The 22,170-nt window shown below is 35.7% G+C and overlaps 1 protein-coding gene across 1 annotated transcript; it reads right to left on the bottom strand.

Moving 5' to 3' along the window:
- Positions 1 to 5,768: 5,768 nt before the first annotated feature.
- Positions 5,769 to 9,349, bottom strand: LOC129363695 (transcription factor Sox-9-like). The gene is made up of 3 exons (XM_055035940.1): positions 8,631 to 9,349; positions 8,063 to 8,310; positions 5,769 to 7,815 (listed from the first exon to the last, which is right to left on the bottom strand). Exons 1-3 carry the CDS (start codon positions 9,056 to 9,058, stop codon positions 7,058 to 7,060), a joined length of 1,434 nt encoding a protein of 477 aa, XP_054891915.1. The 5' UTR covers positions 9,059 to 9,349; the 3' UTR covers positions 5,769 to 7,057.
- Positions 9,350 to 22,170: the final 12,821 nt, after the last annotated feature.

The raw sequence follows: 22,170 nt of genomic DNA, 5'->3' as shown, positions 1-22,170 counted from the left end.
TAAAAAAACCAAACATGTTTTCTGGGTAATTTTTTTAAGTTTAATTCAGAAATGTTAAATTAAACTATTTTTTATGTAATTTAAACAGCTGAATAAAGACTGATTTAGATGCTATTTTCAAACATTAGAAAAGAAAAGATGAAGCACTTTGTCAAAGGTAGCACAAAGTTCTAAAAGTACAAATCTTCTGTTACTCATTAACTTATATATATTATTATAAAGTTCTTTTTCAGAACTTTATAATTATAACCATGTCTTTTTAACATATTGAAATACACATAGTAATGGTTGTAGTTAAAAATTCTCATCAATATATGATACAGAGATCAACAAGCATCCGTTTCATGAGTCATGATACCAGAGCTTGGCTTTTGTTTAGTTCTCAAACCAAGCAGGACTGGTTCAAGTTCTAAAAATGTGTCCACATGTTCCATAACCAATGCTTATTGGGCGTATGCACTGTAAAAGGATATGTTCTGTGGAGATTTACCAGGTACAGCGAGGGGAATTAGCAAAGACAAACCACTACATCTGTGGTTGGTTTGACAGCCAAAATGTTTCTCTTGGAGTCAAAAGGAAACTGGGATGGAAAATCACATTATTACTGGAGAGGATCCTTCTCCCAGAGCTGGAGGAATAATAAAGATAAGGAAGAAAAGCCTTGATTATAAACAGCCTCTAGACGAAAACAGTTGATCCATCATCTTGGTTTTGCTTCTGGGTTCAGTTATGCTCAATGGAAGATTCTTTTTTTCCCCTAAAATTATGAAATTTTGCTTGTGGTTTAGGTAATGATCTCACTTAATAATACATAATTTGGAAAAATATCACCAGTGCTAAAGTATTAATATCTATAACCATCCTATGTGATTCATTGACTGTGTTTTTCAGTGCAAACCTTCCACTGCCAGCCCTCACTTACCTTCCTCCCAGGCTAAGCTGGAACGCATGAGGCCTCAGACACACTTAATGGGATTATGGTAATATAATTTTGTGACGCTGACCTCGGATTGGTGCCAGGTTTCTTCCACTTTCTTAGACAAAAGGCACAGAGCTCACCAAGGTTTCCAGCAGGCTGGCCCAGCTTGGCCTCCTGGCACAGGACAGTGTCCCTATCAGGGCTGTTGCAAGATTGATGGCTGTGAGGCAAAGTTTTCCCTACTAAATATGGTCAATTGGTAAGCAAAATACAAAAAAGTAGTAAGACAAACATACATAAGAGTCCATCTAAACTAAGATAAATGTCTATTTTTATGATTGCGAGTGTGGACAATTAATACAACTAGAGAAGTATAAAATGTGTGCACCATCTACACCTCATTTGTTTAAACAGTAGTTCTTGTGCTGAGGGTAAAGCTTCCATGGTGATAGGCTTGTAGTAAGCTTGTCTTCCCAAATGATTTAGCATGGGTTTCCTCTGGATGTGTCTTGTTAGTTTAGGAAAGAACTTTATGGACTACATGAGTTGAAAGCAAGTGTGTGTTTGCGTGGGTGTGTGTGCCGATTGCCACTGTTCCTGAATGAAAGAAAAAAAGCTGTTCACAAAATCAGTATGAACTCATGAACTGAAAATGATGTCTGAAACTTCATTTTTTTCTTTTTGTTTTAATAAGATTTATGTTTTTATAATTTGATTTGCATTTGTTACAGTATTTACATCAAATCTATTGTGCTGACTTATTTGGTTTAGTTCTTGACATTCTTGTGTACTTTGCAATGGTTCAGTCACCATGGATGTATCACCAGATTTTTTTTTTTAGCTTTTTCTTTTCTTTTTCTCTTCTTTTTGCCTTCAAAAAGACCACCCATAGGGCTTGGAGGGGGCAGACATCTCTGCAGAATAATAATGGGGTCGTCCTGGGAAAATTGCCCATGGAATGGCTTGCTTAAAAGAAAAAAAAAGTAGAAAAGAAAGAAAAAATTGGTCCTGTTTCCGATCCTTCTTGGAAACATTCATCAGGGCACTCCTGCTGTTCAGTGAGGAGCTAACCCCATCACAGCCCGGCTCGATCTGTACACCACTCTGGTTAGTCTGTTGTTGCCAAGACCTTCTGAGCTGAAGTTAGAGGGCCGGAACATTTTGTTTAGCAATATACTTCTAGTTTGGTTTTGCATGGAAAATATTAAGATTACGGTATATAGACATGTGTTTTAAGTATTCAACCTCATATTTTTAAAAATCTGAAAATTCATCAAATGGTTAAATCTGATGATTTAAAAATTATCAGATTACAGTAAATCTGATGATTTTCCTACAGTAAATTGATTTTCCTACAATAAATTATGATTTTTCCACAGTAAATTATGGTATTTACTGTTCTGTAAATACCATAATTTATAGCACCACAGTAAATTAGGATTTTCCTACAGTAAATTATAGTAGTTAGAGTAGGAAATACCATTATTTTCTAAAGTAATGTGACATATGGATAAAACAAATGCAGCATAGTGTTTCTGACTGATTTTTATGTGGAGTACTTGTGTCTGGAGAAAAGCATTATATCAGCACAGCCTCATGCAGAGAAAGCTTTGATGTCATCTTCAACCCTTTGACAATATTTTTTTTATTATGAATATTTTTTTTATTATGAAATTATTATTATTATTATTTTTATTATTTATTTTATTATGAAATAATAAAATAAAAGTCTATCAGTTCAGATTTTGTGTAGATTAAAAAAATATAAAAAACAACACTAACAGTTTGAAAAAAAAACAACTACATTTTCTCAAAAGCAAACCTGTAACAGCAGGGAAGCGAGAAGTATTAAAGACAACATACTCCGTCTCTGGAGAGAAGCCTGCAAGATGCTAAATGAAGTCTTTAAAAATCCTTCAAATGTCACCATAGGGCAAACAGCACTTCCTTGCCATTATGCATGTGAAAGTACTTGCCTGTAAAATTAAAAAGACACTGTGGAAGTTTCATTTTCACTTTAAGGAGTACAAAAAAAAGAGAAATCACTGTCAATAAGAAAAAAATTAACACCACACAAAGTTTTCCAGAGTGAACATAGACAAAAACACAACTTCTGGAATTATGTTTTTTGGACAAATGAGTTTAAACTATTTTGATAGTAAAATAGAGAAAAAAGTTTTGAATAAACCAGTCTGGGACAAGGAACTCATATTACTAGTAAAACATAGAGGTGGATGACTTAAAACAGTTTGTACAAGTAGAAAGCTGAAGAGCTTTCAACTTGCAAACATTTCAGCACTGCAAGTAAAGCATATCCTAACTTAGCTTGTTTTAATTTTTCTACATAACTGTAACCACAAATACCCAATTTTTCAGTAAGCAAAAAACTTTTCTTTGACTTTTTCAAATAATTGTTGGGTACATTTTAACTTTCATGCAATATGTTTTGCAGGGACTAGTTGATACTGTCTTACCATAAATACCTCATGGAGACAGGTCAGGCAGCAAAATGGTCTGTCATATAACAATATATTGGAGCAAGAACTCGTCAAACTCAAATTTCTTTGTTCAAGTTATAGGTGGCCTCCTAATTTCTCCTTATGGTGTCACTTTGACTGTGTTTCAAGTTTGAAGAGTAAATCCTGTTCTGAATTCTTCAATGTCATGTCAGTCATGAGTAAAATTCCTGTCTTTGCAGGATTTAGAAAAAAGACTACTTGGAATTTTTCAGTTTTCCCCTTCTGTGTTTTTGCCCAAGGCAGCCTCTAGCTGAGTTCCTTTTTGCCATACAAGACCCGAGGCCCCTGCTGCGTGGCTCCAGGTTTGAGCCACATGAGATTCAGTGATGGATGTGCCCCTGGGGGTCTCCGTGGGAGGTGGGCTGCGCACACCCCGTCTGCTCCTCACTGTCAGAGGAGGAAGTTGTCCTCCTTTGTAACCAGAGACAGCAGAGTGAGGCCCGATGACACTGAAAAGAAATTTCTCATACCACCAGCGATGTTTCCTAAAAGTATTGTACAACTATCATGAATTGTGTTGTCATACTTCTACGGCTTTAAGTAGTGTTAACAAAAGTTAAAGTCAGGTATTTATTTTTGCATTGCTAAATTACAGTGCATAGACAAAACTAATATTAAGTTTGCTCAAATTTAGTTCAAGTCCAGTAAGAATGACTTTTAAATGACCTGATTTCCATTTTCAATTATGTTTAGTTTTCTTTGGATATTTAGTTGGATACATAAACAGATGACAGGGAGCTGAAATTTATTCTAAGATAACTTAACTAACTAGCTTAACTACTTTTTCTCTACAACTACACTAAAACAATAAATATGGATATTAATTTATGTGAATCATTTCTGATATTTGGGAAATCCTGTCTAGTCATCATAGCGACATGAGGGGAAGCCAGAATAAAAGAACAGATTAAACATGAGGAAATAGGCATCCTCTGCAAATGTATTTCAAATTTCAACACAAACCTATAGTACCTGATTGTGTTTACATTGTGGCTGATTTATTAAGCTCAGCTCTATTGCTATATTGCCAGTGAGGAATAAACAATACGCAGCGTCTAGTTTGTTTCTTTAAGTCACTGTGTATACAGGCAAAAGGAGGGGTGTGGACATACGTCTTGTCTATGGGACTGGGCTCCTAAAGGACCTGTGACCTCATGGTCTGCAAAGCCAGAAACCTAAACTAAAATGTCTGCAGCTAACTGTCAACAAGTCAGAAAAAATATATAATGATCGATTTCTTTACTTATGCTGCTGTTGCAAAAATTGCATAGACATTTTTTTGTGTGTAACTCTTAATGCAGTGGATAATTTTCATTGCATTGGTAAGCAGACATTAGAACCTGAAAAATACTTCCTTTCCATTTTGATTTTGCAGGTGCAATCTCAACACATTACACTATGAGAGCATATATTTATACTCTATTAAAGTACAGATTGTTAATATAGTGACATGCTTAAGCATTTGATTCTGTTAATTTTGAGAATTATGGCTTTGAGTCAATGAAAGCTCAAAATTGAGTCTCAGAAAAATGGAATATAGGACAATACCAATAAAAAGGATTTTATGTCTTAACTTTGATATCATTAAGATGTCTGGTGATCTAGCAATATTACAACTGACAGACATTTGCACAAACTCAAGCTACAAATATACATGTAATATATGCAATGTATTAAAGGTTGCATGTGCAACATTCCAAAGTGTTACAAGGAATGGAATAACCTTTTGTGCTTTCATCTGCTGACAAAGTTTATAAAAATTTTAATTTTCCAGTTAACATGTGGCACATCTGCACACTATGCCGACAACACTAAGACATTCCTTTATTACAAAACTGATACTTTTGCGATCGGCCCAAAAATTCATCTGCCATAAACTATCGATAATTTGTATAAAATTATGAAGAGAATGATGAGACACCAAACTATACAGATAAGTTGAAAGTTAAACATCTTAGCAGAAAAGGCTTCTCAGCTCTCCATGCCAAGCAGCACTGATGCAATGATTTATGAAAATTAAAATGCATACTGTGCTGTATATAGTCATAGTATCCAATAACGGATAATTCTGTGTTAAAATTATTGTCTTTATTGGTCTCGAATGACATTAAAATAATATTAAAAAATTGAGTTATGTATTTAATTAGCTGTTGGCCAAATAGTCAAAATTAATAGAAGAAAAATGCTTCTTCTATTAAGAAGCATTAATAGCTGTATTAGTGAATTTTATTTTTTGTCATTTAATTACTGTGATTAACTTATTGATATTATTAATGAAAACACCTTACAGAAGGTAATGTCAAAAGAAACAAACAGCTTAAGATGAGAACTTATTTCTGACTTTTGCTTTTATTGCAAACAAAAATAATAATACAAAAGATGAGCTTTTAAGACAAAGCCATGTTTACCTAGGGAAACTGCATTAAGAAGATGACAAAAATGAGAACTAATTATACAGAATATAAAACAAGAAACAAAACTTTCTCTTTTCAAAAAGAAAAAAAGAAACCAAAGTATTCTGTTGAATCCAGCAAAATTCTTTACAGCTGCGTTTCTCATCCAGTCAAAAAAAAGGAGAAAGAAGAAAAAAAAGACCCATCATGTCATTTTTTAAGTATTCTGTACAGAAGTAGATTGAGAATTATGTGAAAACATTTACAAATGATAAATAAGCAATGTTGCATCACATATGACAGCAATCTAAATTCACCTCTGTGCTGAATTTAAATGATAATTCTCCAATAAAATTAATGCTAAAGAATAAATTAAGAAAACAAAAGAAGGGAGAAAATATCTGGTAGAAGCACACCATTCTCAGACCTGATTTACACTGGCAAGAGCCAGGTCAAAGGTCACTTCCTGAATCTCATCAAGCAGGAAATCTGACCTGCGCTGCTGGCTTTTTGGATTGTGAAGCCTCCCTGCTGTGGCTTCAGAGGCACTAATGGTATTGAAGGCAGTTAAAAAGCAAGCATCACTATCACATCTAGCAGCTCAGTAAGGCCCGCCAAAGAGTTACATGGCACCTGCTATTAGCATTTCCAACAGTTTTAGCTGAACCAAACAAGAAGTAGAACATTGGACTCTTCACTGATGACACAGTAACATCATGGCCAACAATTCTAATCTACTCCAAACCTGCATTTCTCATGATCTGAAGCTCACTGAAGTTAGCGTATGTACAGCGGAACGGAGGCTATGGTGAGATGGCGGTGTCGGTAAACTTCCAGTAAAAAAATACATTATAGAGAGAATAAAAAAGGCCACTGAGGGTGTTTTCACCCAGCATCCCTGTTCCTTTAAGCAAGCAATGATGATCATGACACAGAATATGTTCGGAATAACAAGAGCAGAACACATACACAGTACATACTATCATATTCATAACCATTATATCCTCACAGAGGATTTAACTTTTTAAACATCATTTCTAAAAAAATATAATCACAATTCCAACCAATACAAAAGGCACTGCTGTGAGCCAATTTAAAGACTAAATTTCAGAACTATAAAAAAAGTCCATGTCGTGTTTTTCTATTGGCAATGTGGCGAGGACAATGAAATTAAGGCAACTGAGGGGGATAGGGGGAGTAGTCTTGGATGGATGTGTTGGCGCTCCTCAGGGCCTGGACAGTTGTGTGTAAATCGGTTGCTGCTCCCAGTGCTGTGGACTGTGGGTCTGCGGCACAGAGGGTACCCCAGTGCTGTCGGCTATTGGGGTGTACATCGGCCTCTGGCTGGGGCTCATGTAGCTGAAGGTGGAGTACAGGCTGGAACCTTGGCCAGCTGCATGACTGTAGTAAGAGTTGGCACTGCTCTGGTGTTCTGAATAGTCATACTGTGCTCTTGTGATGGACGGATAAGAAGAGGGGCTGTAGTGCTGTAGGTTGAATGAGCCATAGGTGATGTGCTGCGGGGATCCCTGTTGGTCACTATAGTGGCTCGGGCTGAGCTGCTCCGTCTTGATCTGGGTGGTTCTCTGCTGGCCCTGTTGACCTTGCTCTCCTGCTCCACCAAGGGTGGTCAGAGTATGCTGCTGCTGCTTGGACATCCAAGCATGAGCTCCCACACTTGGTCCCTGACCAACTGAGGAGGTGCTAATACCATAGCTGCCTGTGTAGCCAGCCTGGGCTGCACCAGCAACCCCAGCGTGGCTGTGAGGTGGCAGGTACTGGTCGAACTCATCAACATCAAAGCTTCCGATGTTGGAGATGACATCGCTGCTAAGCTCACCAATGTCCACAGCTCCAAAGTCTATGTTGAGCTGCCGACTGCTGCCCTCTTGAATGGGGCGGCTCTCACGCTTCAGGTCAGCTTTGTTAGAGGGAAGATCTGTCTTTGGGGTTGTCGGGGGTGTTGGTGGTCCCTGTGACTGACCTGGTTGGAGAGAAGCAAAGTTAGACTCATGCCTTTTAAAAACAAATTATCACTCTCAGTCCTGACAACTTAATCTAAATGTACCCAGATGGGGGGAGTTAGGGTAACCTTATCCCTCAAACTACTGGGACGATTCTAAGAGATGTGTTTGCTTGTTGGACAGTAAGGTTCACAACAGCTGGATTTTCCACCTATCCTAGCAAAATGCAACAAAATGATATTTAAAAGAATTTATTTCAAATCTTACCCGAATGTTCTCCCGGAGAGTGCACCTCGCCCATGCTGGACGCAGGAGAGTCGGCTTGCTGCAGCGCCTTGAAAATTGCGTTGGGAGAGATGTGCGTCTGTTCGCCATCCTCGGAATCATTTTGACCATTCTTAACAGATTTCCTCCGCCTCGGCTGATATTTATAGTCGGGGTGATCCTTCTTGTGCTGCACTCTCAGGCGTTCAGCTTCCTCCACAAACGGGCGCTTCTCCACCTCATTGAGAAGCCTGAACATGGCACAAATCAAAAATGTGAATTACACATCTGTGTATATTCTAAATTGTTCATGGATGCATGAGAAATAGCCACGGGCAAGCGATTAAAAATATGGCCTTAACTTTGATATATAAAAAGTAGACCCCAGTAAAATCAAATAAAATTAACATACGTATGAAAATAGCCTACATATCAAAACCCAGGGAAACTAGCAGCATGTAAAACTTGCAGCAAGAAAGAGCTGCAGGGTTTTTTACGGAGCAATCAGCTACACGCTTTCAGTGCGTAAAAGCGCTACACAATCGGACCTCGAATTTTGAGATAAACTCACCTCCAAAGTTTTCCCAGGGTTTTGCTGAGTTCTGCGTTGTGCAAGTGCGGATATTGATCAGCCAGCTTCCTCCGCGCCGCCTGAGCCCAAACCATGAAGGCGTTCATGGGTCTCTTAACGTGTGGTTTGCTCTTGCTGGAGCCATTGATGCGCACCGGCATGGGTACGAGCGTCCAGTCATAGCCCTTCAGCACCTGGGATACCGCATCTCTGATGCACACCGGGAACTTCTCTTCCTCGCCCTCCTTCTTGTAGTCCGGTCCCCTGAGGAGGTGGTTGTCGGACGGCCGGGTGTTCTCGGTGTCCGAACCGGAGCCGGACGGGCACGGCGAGCCTGCTGAGTCTTCAGACATGCTGGGGCTCGGAGCGTCTGAATGACATTTCTCCTGTTCTTCTGTCATCTTCAGGTAAGGGTCGAGGAGATTCATGCGAAAAAATTAAAGACTATCTGCTCGCACTGAAAAAAAATAGTAGAAAGGCCTTCTGTTTTTTTTTTCTTTCTTTTTTTCTTAAATCCAAATGTTATGTGCCCAAAGACTGCAACGACAGTCTGTAAGGGCGCACAGCTTGACCTGCAAACTTGAATCCTTTAAAATAAAAAAGCAAAAAATAAGTCAACCTCCTGAGTCTCCTAATTATTCTGTGAATAATAACGCAATTGAGATACAGTGACTTTAAAACGGAATGAAACTAACTCATCTCCCACGACGGATACTCGAAGCGTCTGCAAACCAAGGCGGCGATGCCTGAATTTATGTTTGAGGGTAAGGAATGATTGGGCAGGGGCGGTGGTGGGGCGTTCAAGGGGCGGGGACATAATCCTACTGAGAGAAAATCTTGGTGCAAAAGACAGTGAAAACCAACCGTAACTAGACGGTTATTGTTGTTTTGTTTTTGCTTTTTTTTGTTTGTTTGTTTGTTTGTTCTTTTTTTTTGTACCCGTCTGAGCTTTAGTCTCATTTTAATACATAATCAAAGGTCAGCTTTTAACAAAATATGTTACCAAATAATGTGGAACAAGAATAGAAAACTTTTAAAATGAAGATCCTATACTTCAGTTTAATTTTACGACACAAACTAAAACGGCATCATCTTTACCAAATAGGCAATTTGGAATGAAAATATGCTTCTTATTAAAGTTGTTTGACAGTCTGTAATTTATAATATATTTTTTTGTTCAATTCAAAAACATTTGAATTAACTGAAGCAGCAAACAATTCATATCGTAAAAGCTTAAATTTAACATAACCTGTTGGAATAAGTTACAAACGTGCAAGTAGTTTTTGTAGCAAATAACTACATGCATATTTCTGAAGCATCTTTCTTAGAAAAGATATCAACAATATCAAATACATATATCCTTAAAATATCATCTTTCTGAAATTGGTGGACTAATGTGATTTATATTACATACTTGTTTTTGTTTATATACTGAGTGATACTGTGTAAACATTGTGTTGAACAGAACAATCTGTCAGACTCTATCTATAGAGCTGCGAGGGAGCAACAAGGGGGAAAAGTGACATGTTTCAAAATTGACCAATAGGGGGAGACAGCAGTCCAGAAACTTATCAGTAAGCGCTGCTTCGTTATCATGCCGCTGCAGTGAGTTTTACATTTAAAAGCCTCAAAATGTTTTTCTTTTGTTGTTGTTGTTTTCCAAGTATAAAGACAATGAATGAAACTGATATTTTCATGCATCAGTCGTTTATTCTAATTTTATTAGACAAAAAAAAGATCCATTTGTAAACTGTATAGTTTTAAATTGAAGTCAGAATTACTCAAAAAGTGAAGAAGAATACATTTAATGGTTACAGTATGTAGTAATTAAAGACACGAAATTTAATTAATTTACTTATATTTTTCTAAATTGCTGAAAAGAGTATAAAGGATACAGAAACAGGTTAAAATCACTTACGACTTTACTTTCATGTAAAAAAAAAAATCATTGATGATTAAAATGTCTAAGAATAAAAATCTCTGATTAAAATGTTCCCAAACAAGCTAAAATCTAAAATAATTTTAAGACATTTATTTTCAGTCTTATGCTACAATTACTTAAGACTAAATTATACTTTCTTTGGGAGTGATTTCTATCTTAGAAAGAGCTCCAACCCCTACAAATAAATTTATATAATTAAAAATAATAATAATAAAAACTGTTGTGACACTAAAATAAGCTCCTCTGGATTTGTTCCAACAATTGTTTTCTACATACAAAGAGACTTTGTTGTAAGAGTTCAGGCTTTCTAATCCACATATTCAATTTTAGAAACCAGATCCAACCCTGAGTTATGACTTCAAATAAAGCCAAGAAAATGAAAAACATGGTGAACACCGGCGAATTTGTAAGTTGGCAAAACAAGTTTGGGGGTATATCAGCAGATAATGACAAAGAACATTACTAAAACATATTATTTGTTTTAGTAATGTTTGTTATGTAGGATCATGTCCGGTTTGCTAAAGATGAATAATACACAATAAAAAGTATGTCAGAGTTAGGCTTACTGAGATAAAACTGTTTTAAATTGAAAAAAAGTGTACATATGGAAAACTTAGATTTCACTAAATAAAATGTTTAAAATGCCTCTATACAAAGGAGTTTTTATAAATGTTTCACTCTTTTATTACTAAATCTTGATTTACAGTTTTGACCAATGCAGTCCTGCTGCCACAATTTGAGACTTCAGCAGACATAAGTTCAGCTAAGAGAAATTTAATACTGGAGTCAAAGCAACCTTGTACAAAAAAAAAAAAAGGTTCTTTTGTCAGATTACATAAAAAATGTTTTGGTCTTCATGCAAAACAGCACATGGGTGGTGGAAACATGGTGGTAGCAGTGTCATACTGAAGTGAGGCCGCCATCTTAGTTTGAGCCATATGGCAAAAACGTATGGACAAAGATTTCACACTCCAGATTGTAAAACCGGAGATACATCTCACAATATTTGCAGCTATAATTGCAGTAAAAGGCTATTTTTTCAAAATATTTTCTCGGAGGACCTGCATACAGAATATGCTACTAAAGAAGTTGACGTGAAGCTTTATTTTTCTATATATTCTTTTTGTTTAAAAAAAAGCAAAAATATTTGATTTTCAGATTTTCAGACTGAGGTAATCATTTTCTATTGTAAGAACTCATACCTACCAACCCTTCATTAATTTATTAGCTCTTAAAGCAAATATCAACACTGAATTTGGGAATAGATGGCCAGGCTTAACCATTAAAACTTCAGCTGTGTTACATTTATCTTTAGTTTTTTTTTTCTTTTTAGGTTTTCCTCTGATAACAGTGTTGATGTAAATATGAAATATTCTCTGTGTAGTTTTCTTTAATATATATAATGCTTCTTTTTGTTGATCTATCTCTAAAATATCAGTAAAAATACTTGAAAATGTATGGTTGTGATCTGATAAAATCTGAAAAAGTTAAAAGGTGTTTGTTGAAGGTTTATAATGACAGGTCAAGAATAGCTTCTTTGATTTCTGAGCCAACTGGTCTTAACTTGCAGTAGAGGAAACTCTGTGACTGCCAGCACTGAGGCATCAGAGGTGTGGTTGGGCATGTTCTCGCCGCCACATCGTGACTGCAGAAGATTTGAGTAGGTCCACAGACTGTATTCCAGTTAAATATGGCCAGGGGAGGAGGGGTGGACGTGAATCTCACAGCTTGCACGGAGCACCAGGCTGTAGGCGAAGGTCTTGGGAAACTTCTCAGCTCTAGTTCGAGCCTTGGCGTCAAAATTTTGAGGCAAACACTGGGGGTAAACTGCCAAATCATGTCTTTCACCCTGCAGATTCCACTGCAAAAGTTTGAAAAGACCATGATTCTTTTTACCTGCTAATTTCAGAGGTGTCAGTATAGTTTTATATGTTTTTGGAGTGTGTACAGAAAATCAGAAGCAAAACCAAAATTCTGTCATAAATACAGCATAAATTATATCTGCAACAATGTTAAAAATTAATATTCTAGACTTCTTATACAAAGATTTATTTTCTTTTCGAGGTATTGTTTCAAAGAGTGAATCCTAATTACAGCATTTCATTCATAACTTCAGTGTAGAAATTGTCTAGCTATTTTACAGTATATATATTAGTGCCCTTACTTGGATATTAATAGTGAAGGGAATCCAGTATAAAGATCTTGCCACTCACATAGCACCTCTCTGAGACTTTCCACAACTTGAACAAACTGCCCTAGTCATGGCAGAGGACTGCAAAAAGCAGAACTGTCAAAATTCTTCAGCAAAACTGTCTAATTCTTCCTTCCGGGTGTTTCCACACCTCTAATTCTCTAGAACGATGTCTGAAACATAAACCGCATTGGTTGAACTGTAAATGATGGTATCATAAAGATGGATGGATGGCCTGCTCATGTTTGCTTTACCAGATCAGAGTACTCTGGCCACGGGCAACTATTTACACATGGCATTTTGTGAAGGGTAAAGTTTAAATAAGACTTATCAAGGCCCTGTCACCCTCAGAAGATTTTGCTTCACATTCCCCAACCCTGACTATCTCACACCTCCTTGACATCCCACACAGAACCACAGCGACTCACCTGAAAGAGTAAGAACAACAATCATGTGAAAAAAAAAAAATAATAAAAAAATTGTTCAGTAAAATTTAAGAGCATAAAACAAAGATAATCCGAGTCAATAAAAATTTACTTTTCCTATCAAATGAAAAAAGTTATCCAACACAACTTGGCGATATATGGAAAGGTAATTGCAATTCCAACCTAATAAATCTTTATTGCAACAGTTATCAAGTTTATGTGATCACTGGCAAGAACTGTTTTGAGTCTTTGTGGGGATGTTTTTGCCAACTATTCCTTGCAGAATTGTTTTAATTCAGGATGTGTTTGGATTATGAAGATGGTGGAAGGCCCACTACTACTCCATATTTTTCTTCATTGTTGGTAGAGGGACTCACTGTGATTTGGTAAAGTCTCAAACCCTTACAAATGACTTTGTTACACATCTCAGACAGTTTGCTTCCCATTTTTTCTTGAATTTTATCATTTTAGGGTACCATATATTACTTTTTATTACCTTCAGCAATCTTAATTATGTCAGAAAAGTTCTACTTAAATTAAAAAAACAAATGTACTAAAGAGGCACTCCTTCAAAATAAGTTTAATTGTATTCCTTACATTCAAATTATTGAATGTAAAGAATTCATTCAATAATGAGCAAAAATAAGTGAAATTTTATTTTACCCAAAGTGGCTAGTGGAGATTATGGAAGGCACTCCCTTGACTAGTAATAGAACTGCAATGATAACTGTCAAGACTGAAATATTAATTTTGGATTTCTTAGTATATGTTTACACTACACTAAACTTTAGTGTATTATAAAGTTTCTAAAGATAGGTTCTTGACCTTCTCAAATTATTTTGCTCTGAAATAAGCTTTCCCAGGAATAGACCTGGCCATCCCCATTGTAATAAGACACTTATTTAAAGCCCTTGAAATATGCCATTGTTCATTTTATCCTTTCTTAGTACATTAATCCTATTGCCACACTCTAATGCCGAAATCCTGAAGAGCTAAGAGGACTGGAACTGCTTGACCACACAAGATATTCCTGTTTCTCCTGAAACAAGCTGGTATCAAACGTTTAACCACAGAGAGTGTTACACGGCTAACAGGAAGTAGTCTACATCTATGGTGCATCCATTGCAAAGACTTAGTGAGTTCCTCTAATGCAGGTGCTAAACTCTGAAAGGCGATAAGATATCATCACTCTTTCATTAACTTGGTATTTCTTGTGTCTCCATGGCTGTGTAGGAAGAATGGCCCTTTTCATCAGTCCTCCAACAAATGGGACTTGCTGAAAAGAGCCAGGTTAGTTGTGAGGATAATGAAACAAGAGAAAAGGAGCCAGATATCTGCTAAAAAAAAAAAAAAAAAAAAAAAAAAAAGTCAAATAGTGCAAAGTGGGTGTCCAGTATAACGTCTGATAATCAAATATGTGAACGTGGTTATTACTGTTGTGGTGAAAAATAAAGCAATAAGGAAGTCAACATCAGCAGCAGGTGGTGGTAACAAGAAGGGGAAGTTAGGCAACTAATCAGACCGAGTTTATTTTTAGACCAACTGCAGGCGACAACAAGAGTCTCATTTTCACCTGATCATTGAAACAGGTTGGAGGGAAGGAGGGCCGGATATTCCATTACGTAGACCAGACCTGAGCCCACATAGCTTCTTTATGAAAGGTGTCTCTGTCTGTGGACTGAGATGCTACACTGACATCATCCGGAGCCAGCGGATGGGACATTTTATGTGTTGTGGTGCCAGGGAGCAGTTCACACTTACAGCCAAACTGTCTCCGAGGGGTGGTTTAGACTCTAATGTGCAAAAGTCCATCACAGACGAAAGATTTACAACTAACAACACATACTTTTTTTTTTCATTTAAATCACAACACCTAAAGCATTTTACCAGAAAATTGTTGACCAAATAAAAGGTGGAATATAGTTATATGGATACTAAATAAATGATAAATATTTCTACTTTCCAGATTTAATATTTCTGCAACTAAATAGTATATTTGTCAAAAATTTATTTTTACCTAGGCATATATATATATATATATATATATATATATATATATATATATATATATATATATATATATATATATATATATTGTATTTGTTCTTAAATTTGTTAACCATTGTAAGCTTTGCAAATGAGTTGTAGCTATAGAGCATAAAAATTCAAATAAGGGAAATTTTTCACATTTATGGCGGTTGTCATCTTTTGACTAAAAGGAATACAAGTGTATTTATCTGATGAGTGACTCATACGCAAAAAAATTATATTGGAAGAAAAGGATATCAATTTATACATTAAAATGTATTTTTTAGGAGTTTCTATCACCCTATGTGGATTACATCCCGGTATTGTCTGATTATATGGTTTGAACAACAGAAACAGAAAAACAAGTATAACATATGCAGATATTGTCAATATGTTAGGACGTAGCATAGAAAAGCCAAGAGTTTCTATATTAAAACAAAGCCAATGCTTCACTATTTAATTATGTGGATTCATTAACACCTTCCATGGATGTTTGAAGGCTTACTATATGACAATGCAGGGCTCAGTTTCTTGATGCCCACATCTTGCATCTTGATTGACTTCTCAAACCAGTCATGTTACTGATGATATAACTTTATTTTGATTATAGTTTAAATAGCTGGTGTTGATTCATTATAATTTGTTTTATGACTTTGGTAAGGATGGAGTAAGCATGTGATGGATGCCATTTAATTCATGCTTTGTAACAGTCACCTGCCACCTAACCCCTCTCAAGTGTCTAAGCACATTAAAAGCCTCTGCAAAGACTCAGGTGAGGTTGTAAGATTTTGTCAGCACTTTCAAAATGAGCCATTGTCATTCAAACTTAATTACAGGTCATGCTCTGGTATTGGAAATAGAGGGCACTGACCTTCAGGGATCACACTCTGCTTCCATACTGTTTCATTGTGATTTAAACTGACTCTGAGGCCATTTTGCCTGAAGACATTAGGAAAAGTACCTTAAAGTAACTAAGCAGAGTTCAGTTTTTTTTTTCCTAAACAATAAGGCAAAAAAAAATAATAATAATAATAAAATTAATGCTTAGAAAAACTTTTAAAAGAAAAAAAATCAGGTTGGTTGGGGTTTTAAAGTCATTTTTTTTGGTTTCATAATGGCAAAATACAGTGGGGGCATTTGTTTAATACACCTTGTTTTTTTCAAATAGTATGTAGCCTTCTGCGAACCCATTTCCTTCTCTCTAGATAAGCTATCAAACAAATGGTTGAGGTATTTCAGCTTGTTAGAAGCTCCAAGCAGATAAGGCAGAGATTATAGCAGTGCTATCTGCTTGGAAGCCAACAAGGGAAGGGCGTTCTAGAAAGTGTGCTGCAGTAATTGGTCTTCACTTTTAGTCACAAAGGTAAAAGTTACAATCAGTAACTATTTCTCAGAGACAAGTATTTTTATACAGGCAAATATTTGACACACTACATTAGATAGTTTAGTATTGCTTAACATAAGTGTTTTATTACTTTAGTCTTTCTTAGCAGTTCTGTTCATTTATTTCTCATTTTAACATACACATGTAGATTTCCACAAATGTTGTCAAACATGTTTTTTAAAGTCTATCTTTTTAAGCTATCTTCTTAGTTTAACAATGTTGCAAAAAAAAAAAAAGTTTGCCCCATTACATTTTTCTTTTGTTTTTTCTATGCGTAAAGATCAGCCTCACTTCTTATGCCGAAGTCTGAGTTTAGAAGTATTTATATTTTTTTCTGCAAAATAATACTAACATTTAATTTTGAAATAATTGTGTTATAAGTAGATAAAAAATGAATTCTAGTGATTTTACTTTTGAGAACCTTTGTCATGACAAAACCTATGTTTTCATATACTTTGGATTTGGTAAAAATAATCTGTTCAGGCATCAGGTTAGCTAAATATATAAAAAGTTACCAAATATAGCAAATAACTTGGTGATGTTAACTTCTCTGCAGTAAGAATGTTTATCTTTCTCAAGTATAAACCAACAAACTATGCAATCAGTCTCCTAAAATGATTTTACACAAACTCAGAAAATACATTGCATTTTCTGCATCAGTGGCTTTTTGCACACGCATCATAGTCTTTCAAATATCAGTCCTTCTATTTTCCCTTTTCCCCTAAAACACAAATCACTTGTGAGCAAACTAGTAGAGACTGGAGGTGAAACACATACATGCCAAGCATAACAAAACACTCAGGGCTGCGTGCAACTCTCCTCTCTCTTTCCACCACGTCTTCCTCCAGCTCCCTTTGGGTGCTCTGCTTTTCAGGCTGAGTCAGGCTCAGCAGGGAAGTTCCATTTAACTGGGACGGCCCAGCGGTGGTGGCCCCAAACCTCCGGGAGTCAGAGTCGTGCATTCTAGTATTACTCTTCAAGGAAATTGTTCTTCAACATTTCCTGAGATACAATATTTGAGCAGCTTGGTGACTTTTCTTGATGTGAGAAGGACAACTGTAACAGACTGGTTTGATTTTCTGTAGACTCCAAAAGTGACTTCTTATCTGCCAGAGCTTGCTGTTTCCTTTTACAAAATTGTTGGGTTTGCCATAGATAAGTATTCCAGTTTAAAAGGCATGATGGAAAAATTCTGGATGAGATTCAAGACTGAATTCCATTTTTCATTTCATGTATTTTTTTCTGATAATGTAGCATTGACAACAAGGCATTTTCATAAGTTAGCAGAAGATTACATGTCTATATTTTTCAAAATTATAAACTGCTCTTTGTGATTCACATTAAACAATAAAAGCTTTTAAATTCAAAAGTCACTTAAAATAAATTTTTAGAAACTTTAAAATTGTTCAACCTAAAAGTTAGAGGGACTAAAATAGCTCATTGCACTCTTTTGATGGTGGTTTGCTAAGTAAGAAAATATTTCATGATATATTATTCTGCAGATTACAAACTCCACCTACATTTGACAGTCTTCACAGAAATATGGCTTGTAGAGTTAAAAAATGACAACAGAAAATTGGTTGACTCTTGTACTTTTATTTTAGGTAAATTTTGAGAAGAAAAAAACTTTCATTTGAAGTCTTGATACTTTTAACTCAGACATCTACAAAAAACTACCGCAGTATTCTTATCTGAAGAATTCATTTCACCATCTGAGAAAAAGCTACGCCTTTGATGGCTGAGTACGAAAGAGATTAACATGTGCTAACTTGCAAAAATAGACTGCATGTTCATCTTTCCAACTCTACAAATTTAGAAAGAAATTTTGATCTCAGGATGTGCTTTTGGTTAAGACTGTGCCATGTTTTATTTAGAAAACAGTAGTGTACTGCTTTGTTAGGGCTTAAAATGTTTTTAACTGCTTCTTGTGAGTTAAGACAGCATTGAACAGTCAAACAGCAAAATCCAGAAAGACATGAACATTCAGAAGTAAAGACGAAGCAAACATATTAAATTACATGGATGAATTAAACCCAAACAAATCTACATGATCTTATGAAGTAGACTGTGAAATATGATTCAGTTGCTTGGCTCTGACCTTCAGGACAAAAGACAAGATGACAGGTATGTTGGAATATTAGCATTTCTCAGAAATCTATTTAATCTTGGCGACAAAGTTTCTGACTCACCAAACAGACTACTAGAAAGGTGTGACATCTTATCAAACCAACAGTCTGTCATTAAAAATCTAGAGTTACCAAGCACTTACACCTCAGCGCACTCCTGTGACTTGTTTGTGAAAACCATGGCTTCATTTTAGTTTGGTTGAAGCTGCTTACTGGGGCTTAACCCTTTCACAATGGGCGTCTATCATGGCCACTTTCAGGTGGCAGAGCCGAAGCAGGACACTGGCCAGGCGATAGAGAGCATTTCTGGGTAGGATTTTTATCAGTAAGGTACAACTCTTTTTGGTACAACATAAAGTCCTGAGCACAGAATAAAAAAAAAGTGCCTCCAAATATTTTCCATCACTGTAAAGATCACATGCAAAAGACAGGAGAGGTGGCAACAGAAGATGCCTGCAGTCCCACAAATTAGTAAAACTGACAGCAGGGGTTATAGGCAAATGACGAGGAAAAACCTGAAATCAAGAACTGAAGCCTAAAAGTAGCTGCTTATGTAACATAATGCAAGGATTTTTCCTGCTAATCTTTTATGGCACACCTTTGATCACTTTTAAGATGATGTTGTCAACAGCAAAAAATCGAGTATAAAGACAGAAATATTTTATGGAGGTGTGAAAGGGGAGAGTCTTTGTCCACGGCAGTGACAGGACATATTGTACAGAGGCACGTCCTCGACAGGCGCCAGCTGATTTTTATCTCTTTTCAAAACCGTCTCACTTACCCAACCTTCTCCCTCTTTGGGGATTTGCATAAATTCCTCATTAACAAGTATGATAACAGGAAATTCAACCCTAATCTATCATCTGCTCTAATGTATTTGCATCTACTTTGACACAAGGACAACATAAATTCTGATGTTTATAAATTCTATATATATATATATATATATATATATATATATATATATATATATATAAACTGCAATGACATCACTCTGAGTATATATTTAAGAAATGTCCTTCTCAAATCAAGAATACATAAAACCAATCTATACCATTTTTCATTAATGTAAGTCTTGAATTCTTTAACCGCCAATCGCACAAAATTTGTTTATCTAAAAAATAAACATATTTTTATATATATAAAAAACTATCAATAAAAAGCAGTCTATACTGTTTTCAATATGTATAATCATGTATCAAAAGGCTCAAATTCTGTTGATCTGAAGAGCAAAGAAATACAAAAACGATGGAATTCTCTGAGCCAGACTAGATCTTCTCTTGCTATTATACTTCCAAATGAGGTAAACTTATCACCATTTTACACTTGTCTAACCTTTCCTTGTCCAAGTGTGTGGAATTCCATATGAAAGAGTCAGATACTGTGAAACTAAGAACAGATGTGTGTACCGGATAGTCTGGTTCAGCATAGTTTTAGTTGTGATACCTGGAAGGAAACGGAAATTCTATGTTAAAAAGAAACTTTAGCATTTCAACACATTAATTACTTGGCTGGAGAATTACTTAATGCAAGCTTATAATAATTGTAGCACTGAAATGCTCAACATTCTGATGTGAGTGGATATTATTTGTTGCATATGGAACATCTGCCCTTAATAGCATAAATTTAAGTGAACTGTAGTGGAGGTAGAAACAGCTTTTTCTAATTCATTTTACAAAAAAACAACAACTTTTTTATTCAATCAGGTCTCACTGTTTTATTTATTCAAGTATGACCACAAATAAAACTTTTGGTTCTGTCATCTTTGTCAAGGTCTCTAACAAACTCATACTCTCAGTCCAAAATGGAATAATGTCACTGTGCCCAAAATGTGCTTTTCGTTCTTGTTCAATTCTTATTATTTCTACTACAAATGTATATGGTTACCACATAAGCAGTGCATTAAGATGGTGGAATGAGCCACTCGTGAATGAAAGTGTCAGTGAAATTTATATTTATGACATCTTTCTGCTCTAGGGAATATGACTTTATGAGGATATTTATGCTTCCTTTGAGGGGCTATTTCCAGATGCTTTAGTTTTCACTATGTTTTTATTTGTATTTGCTAAGTTTTTCCCACAAACTCGCCCTATTTCTCCAATGTTACATAACATTATGTCTGCGGTGTCCCACCTAATTAGAGCTTGTTAGCAGGTTTTTATGAAGTTAGCAAGTCACCTATTACACAGCTTTACTCTTATTTATCAATAAAATCTAAACCTTGCCATTGGTTTATTTTTTTAGTCAAGTATATATACTGTTTGACAAATATACTGAACACCAGTAGTATTCATGGCATTTATTTTATATTTTTGAGGACTGACACAAATAGATGAATGGATAGAAATGCACACAAATTGGAATCCTGAAACATATTTTCTTTAGAATGAAGCAAAATTAATTTCATCATCCTTGCCTGATAAACTGAAATTTTGCCCATCATTATTTAACTTCTACTTGTGAAATAAAAAGATACCAGTAAACATAAACTTCACCTTGTCTACAGGTTGAAAGGGAAAAGTTCTGAATTATCTGGATTTCATGTACATTTAAATGTGGTGAAATAATTTGAAATTCCATAAAAACTGAGGGAGACATTTAATTTAGCATCTACCTGAACACTTAATAAACACTGCATTATGTTATTTTTTTTATATCCACTTGAATGCAGGACTTAGAACTGTTTTCCTATTTGATTGTATGATTAACACAATATAAAGATAGTATCTAATATTGACTTTTATTTGCTCAGAGTTTGTAGCCATAGAGCACATTAACATTCAACTTCATCTTAAAGGTGACTGTATTTGTAATTTGCAAAATGTTTGAAATACTGTTAGAACTTGTCATTGTCACTGAGGACACTTGTAATGATCACAGTGGTAGATTTATGATTCCTGACTTTATAAGACCGGTTTGGGACAGTGGAGACTGAGGGCGGAGGGGGAAGAATTAACAGCAACTTGAGACGTCATGGCAGCTGAGGAGCTACTTGAGTAGTTGTGTCATTTCACAGCTGGGTCTTTGTGAGACAGCCAATTTGTGTTGCAGACTTCCTGAACTGCACAGATAGTGAGTCACTTGAACGATGCTTTCCTCCTGGTATATGTGACAAAGTTGGAATTGACGGGTGGATGAAGTCTATATGTGAAAACCTAAATAAACCTACATTGGGAAACACAAACACCTGTCACATGGGTGTCAAACACCAACAGCCAATTAGATACATGTAGAAATAAGGAAATTTACTTAGGAAGTCTAAACAAAAATCCCCCATTTGCACAAGGATTTTTTTTTCTTTCTTCCTCTCCATTGTACCATAAAACTGATATCAGGTGTTTTTAGAACAATTTTAAGATTGTTTTCTCTATAAGGAAACATTGTACACAACCAAAGGTTCAAGATAAAACATACATTTCACAGCTACAATCAGAAAGACTATAG

This window comes from Poeciliopsis prolifica, unplaced genomic scaffold (genome assembly GCF_027474105.1).
Source record: "Poeciliopsis prolifica strain line A6 unplaced genomic scaffold, Auburn_PproV2 SCAFFOLD010, whole genome shotgun sequence".
NCBI classification, from domain to species: Eukaryota; Metazoa; Chordata; class Actinopteri; order Cyprinodontiformes; family Poeciliidae; genus Poeciliopsis; species Poeciliopsis prolifica.
This window is presented reverse-complemented; position numbering and strand designations above follow the sequence as displayed.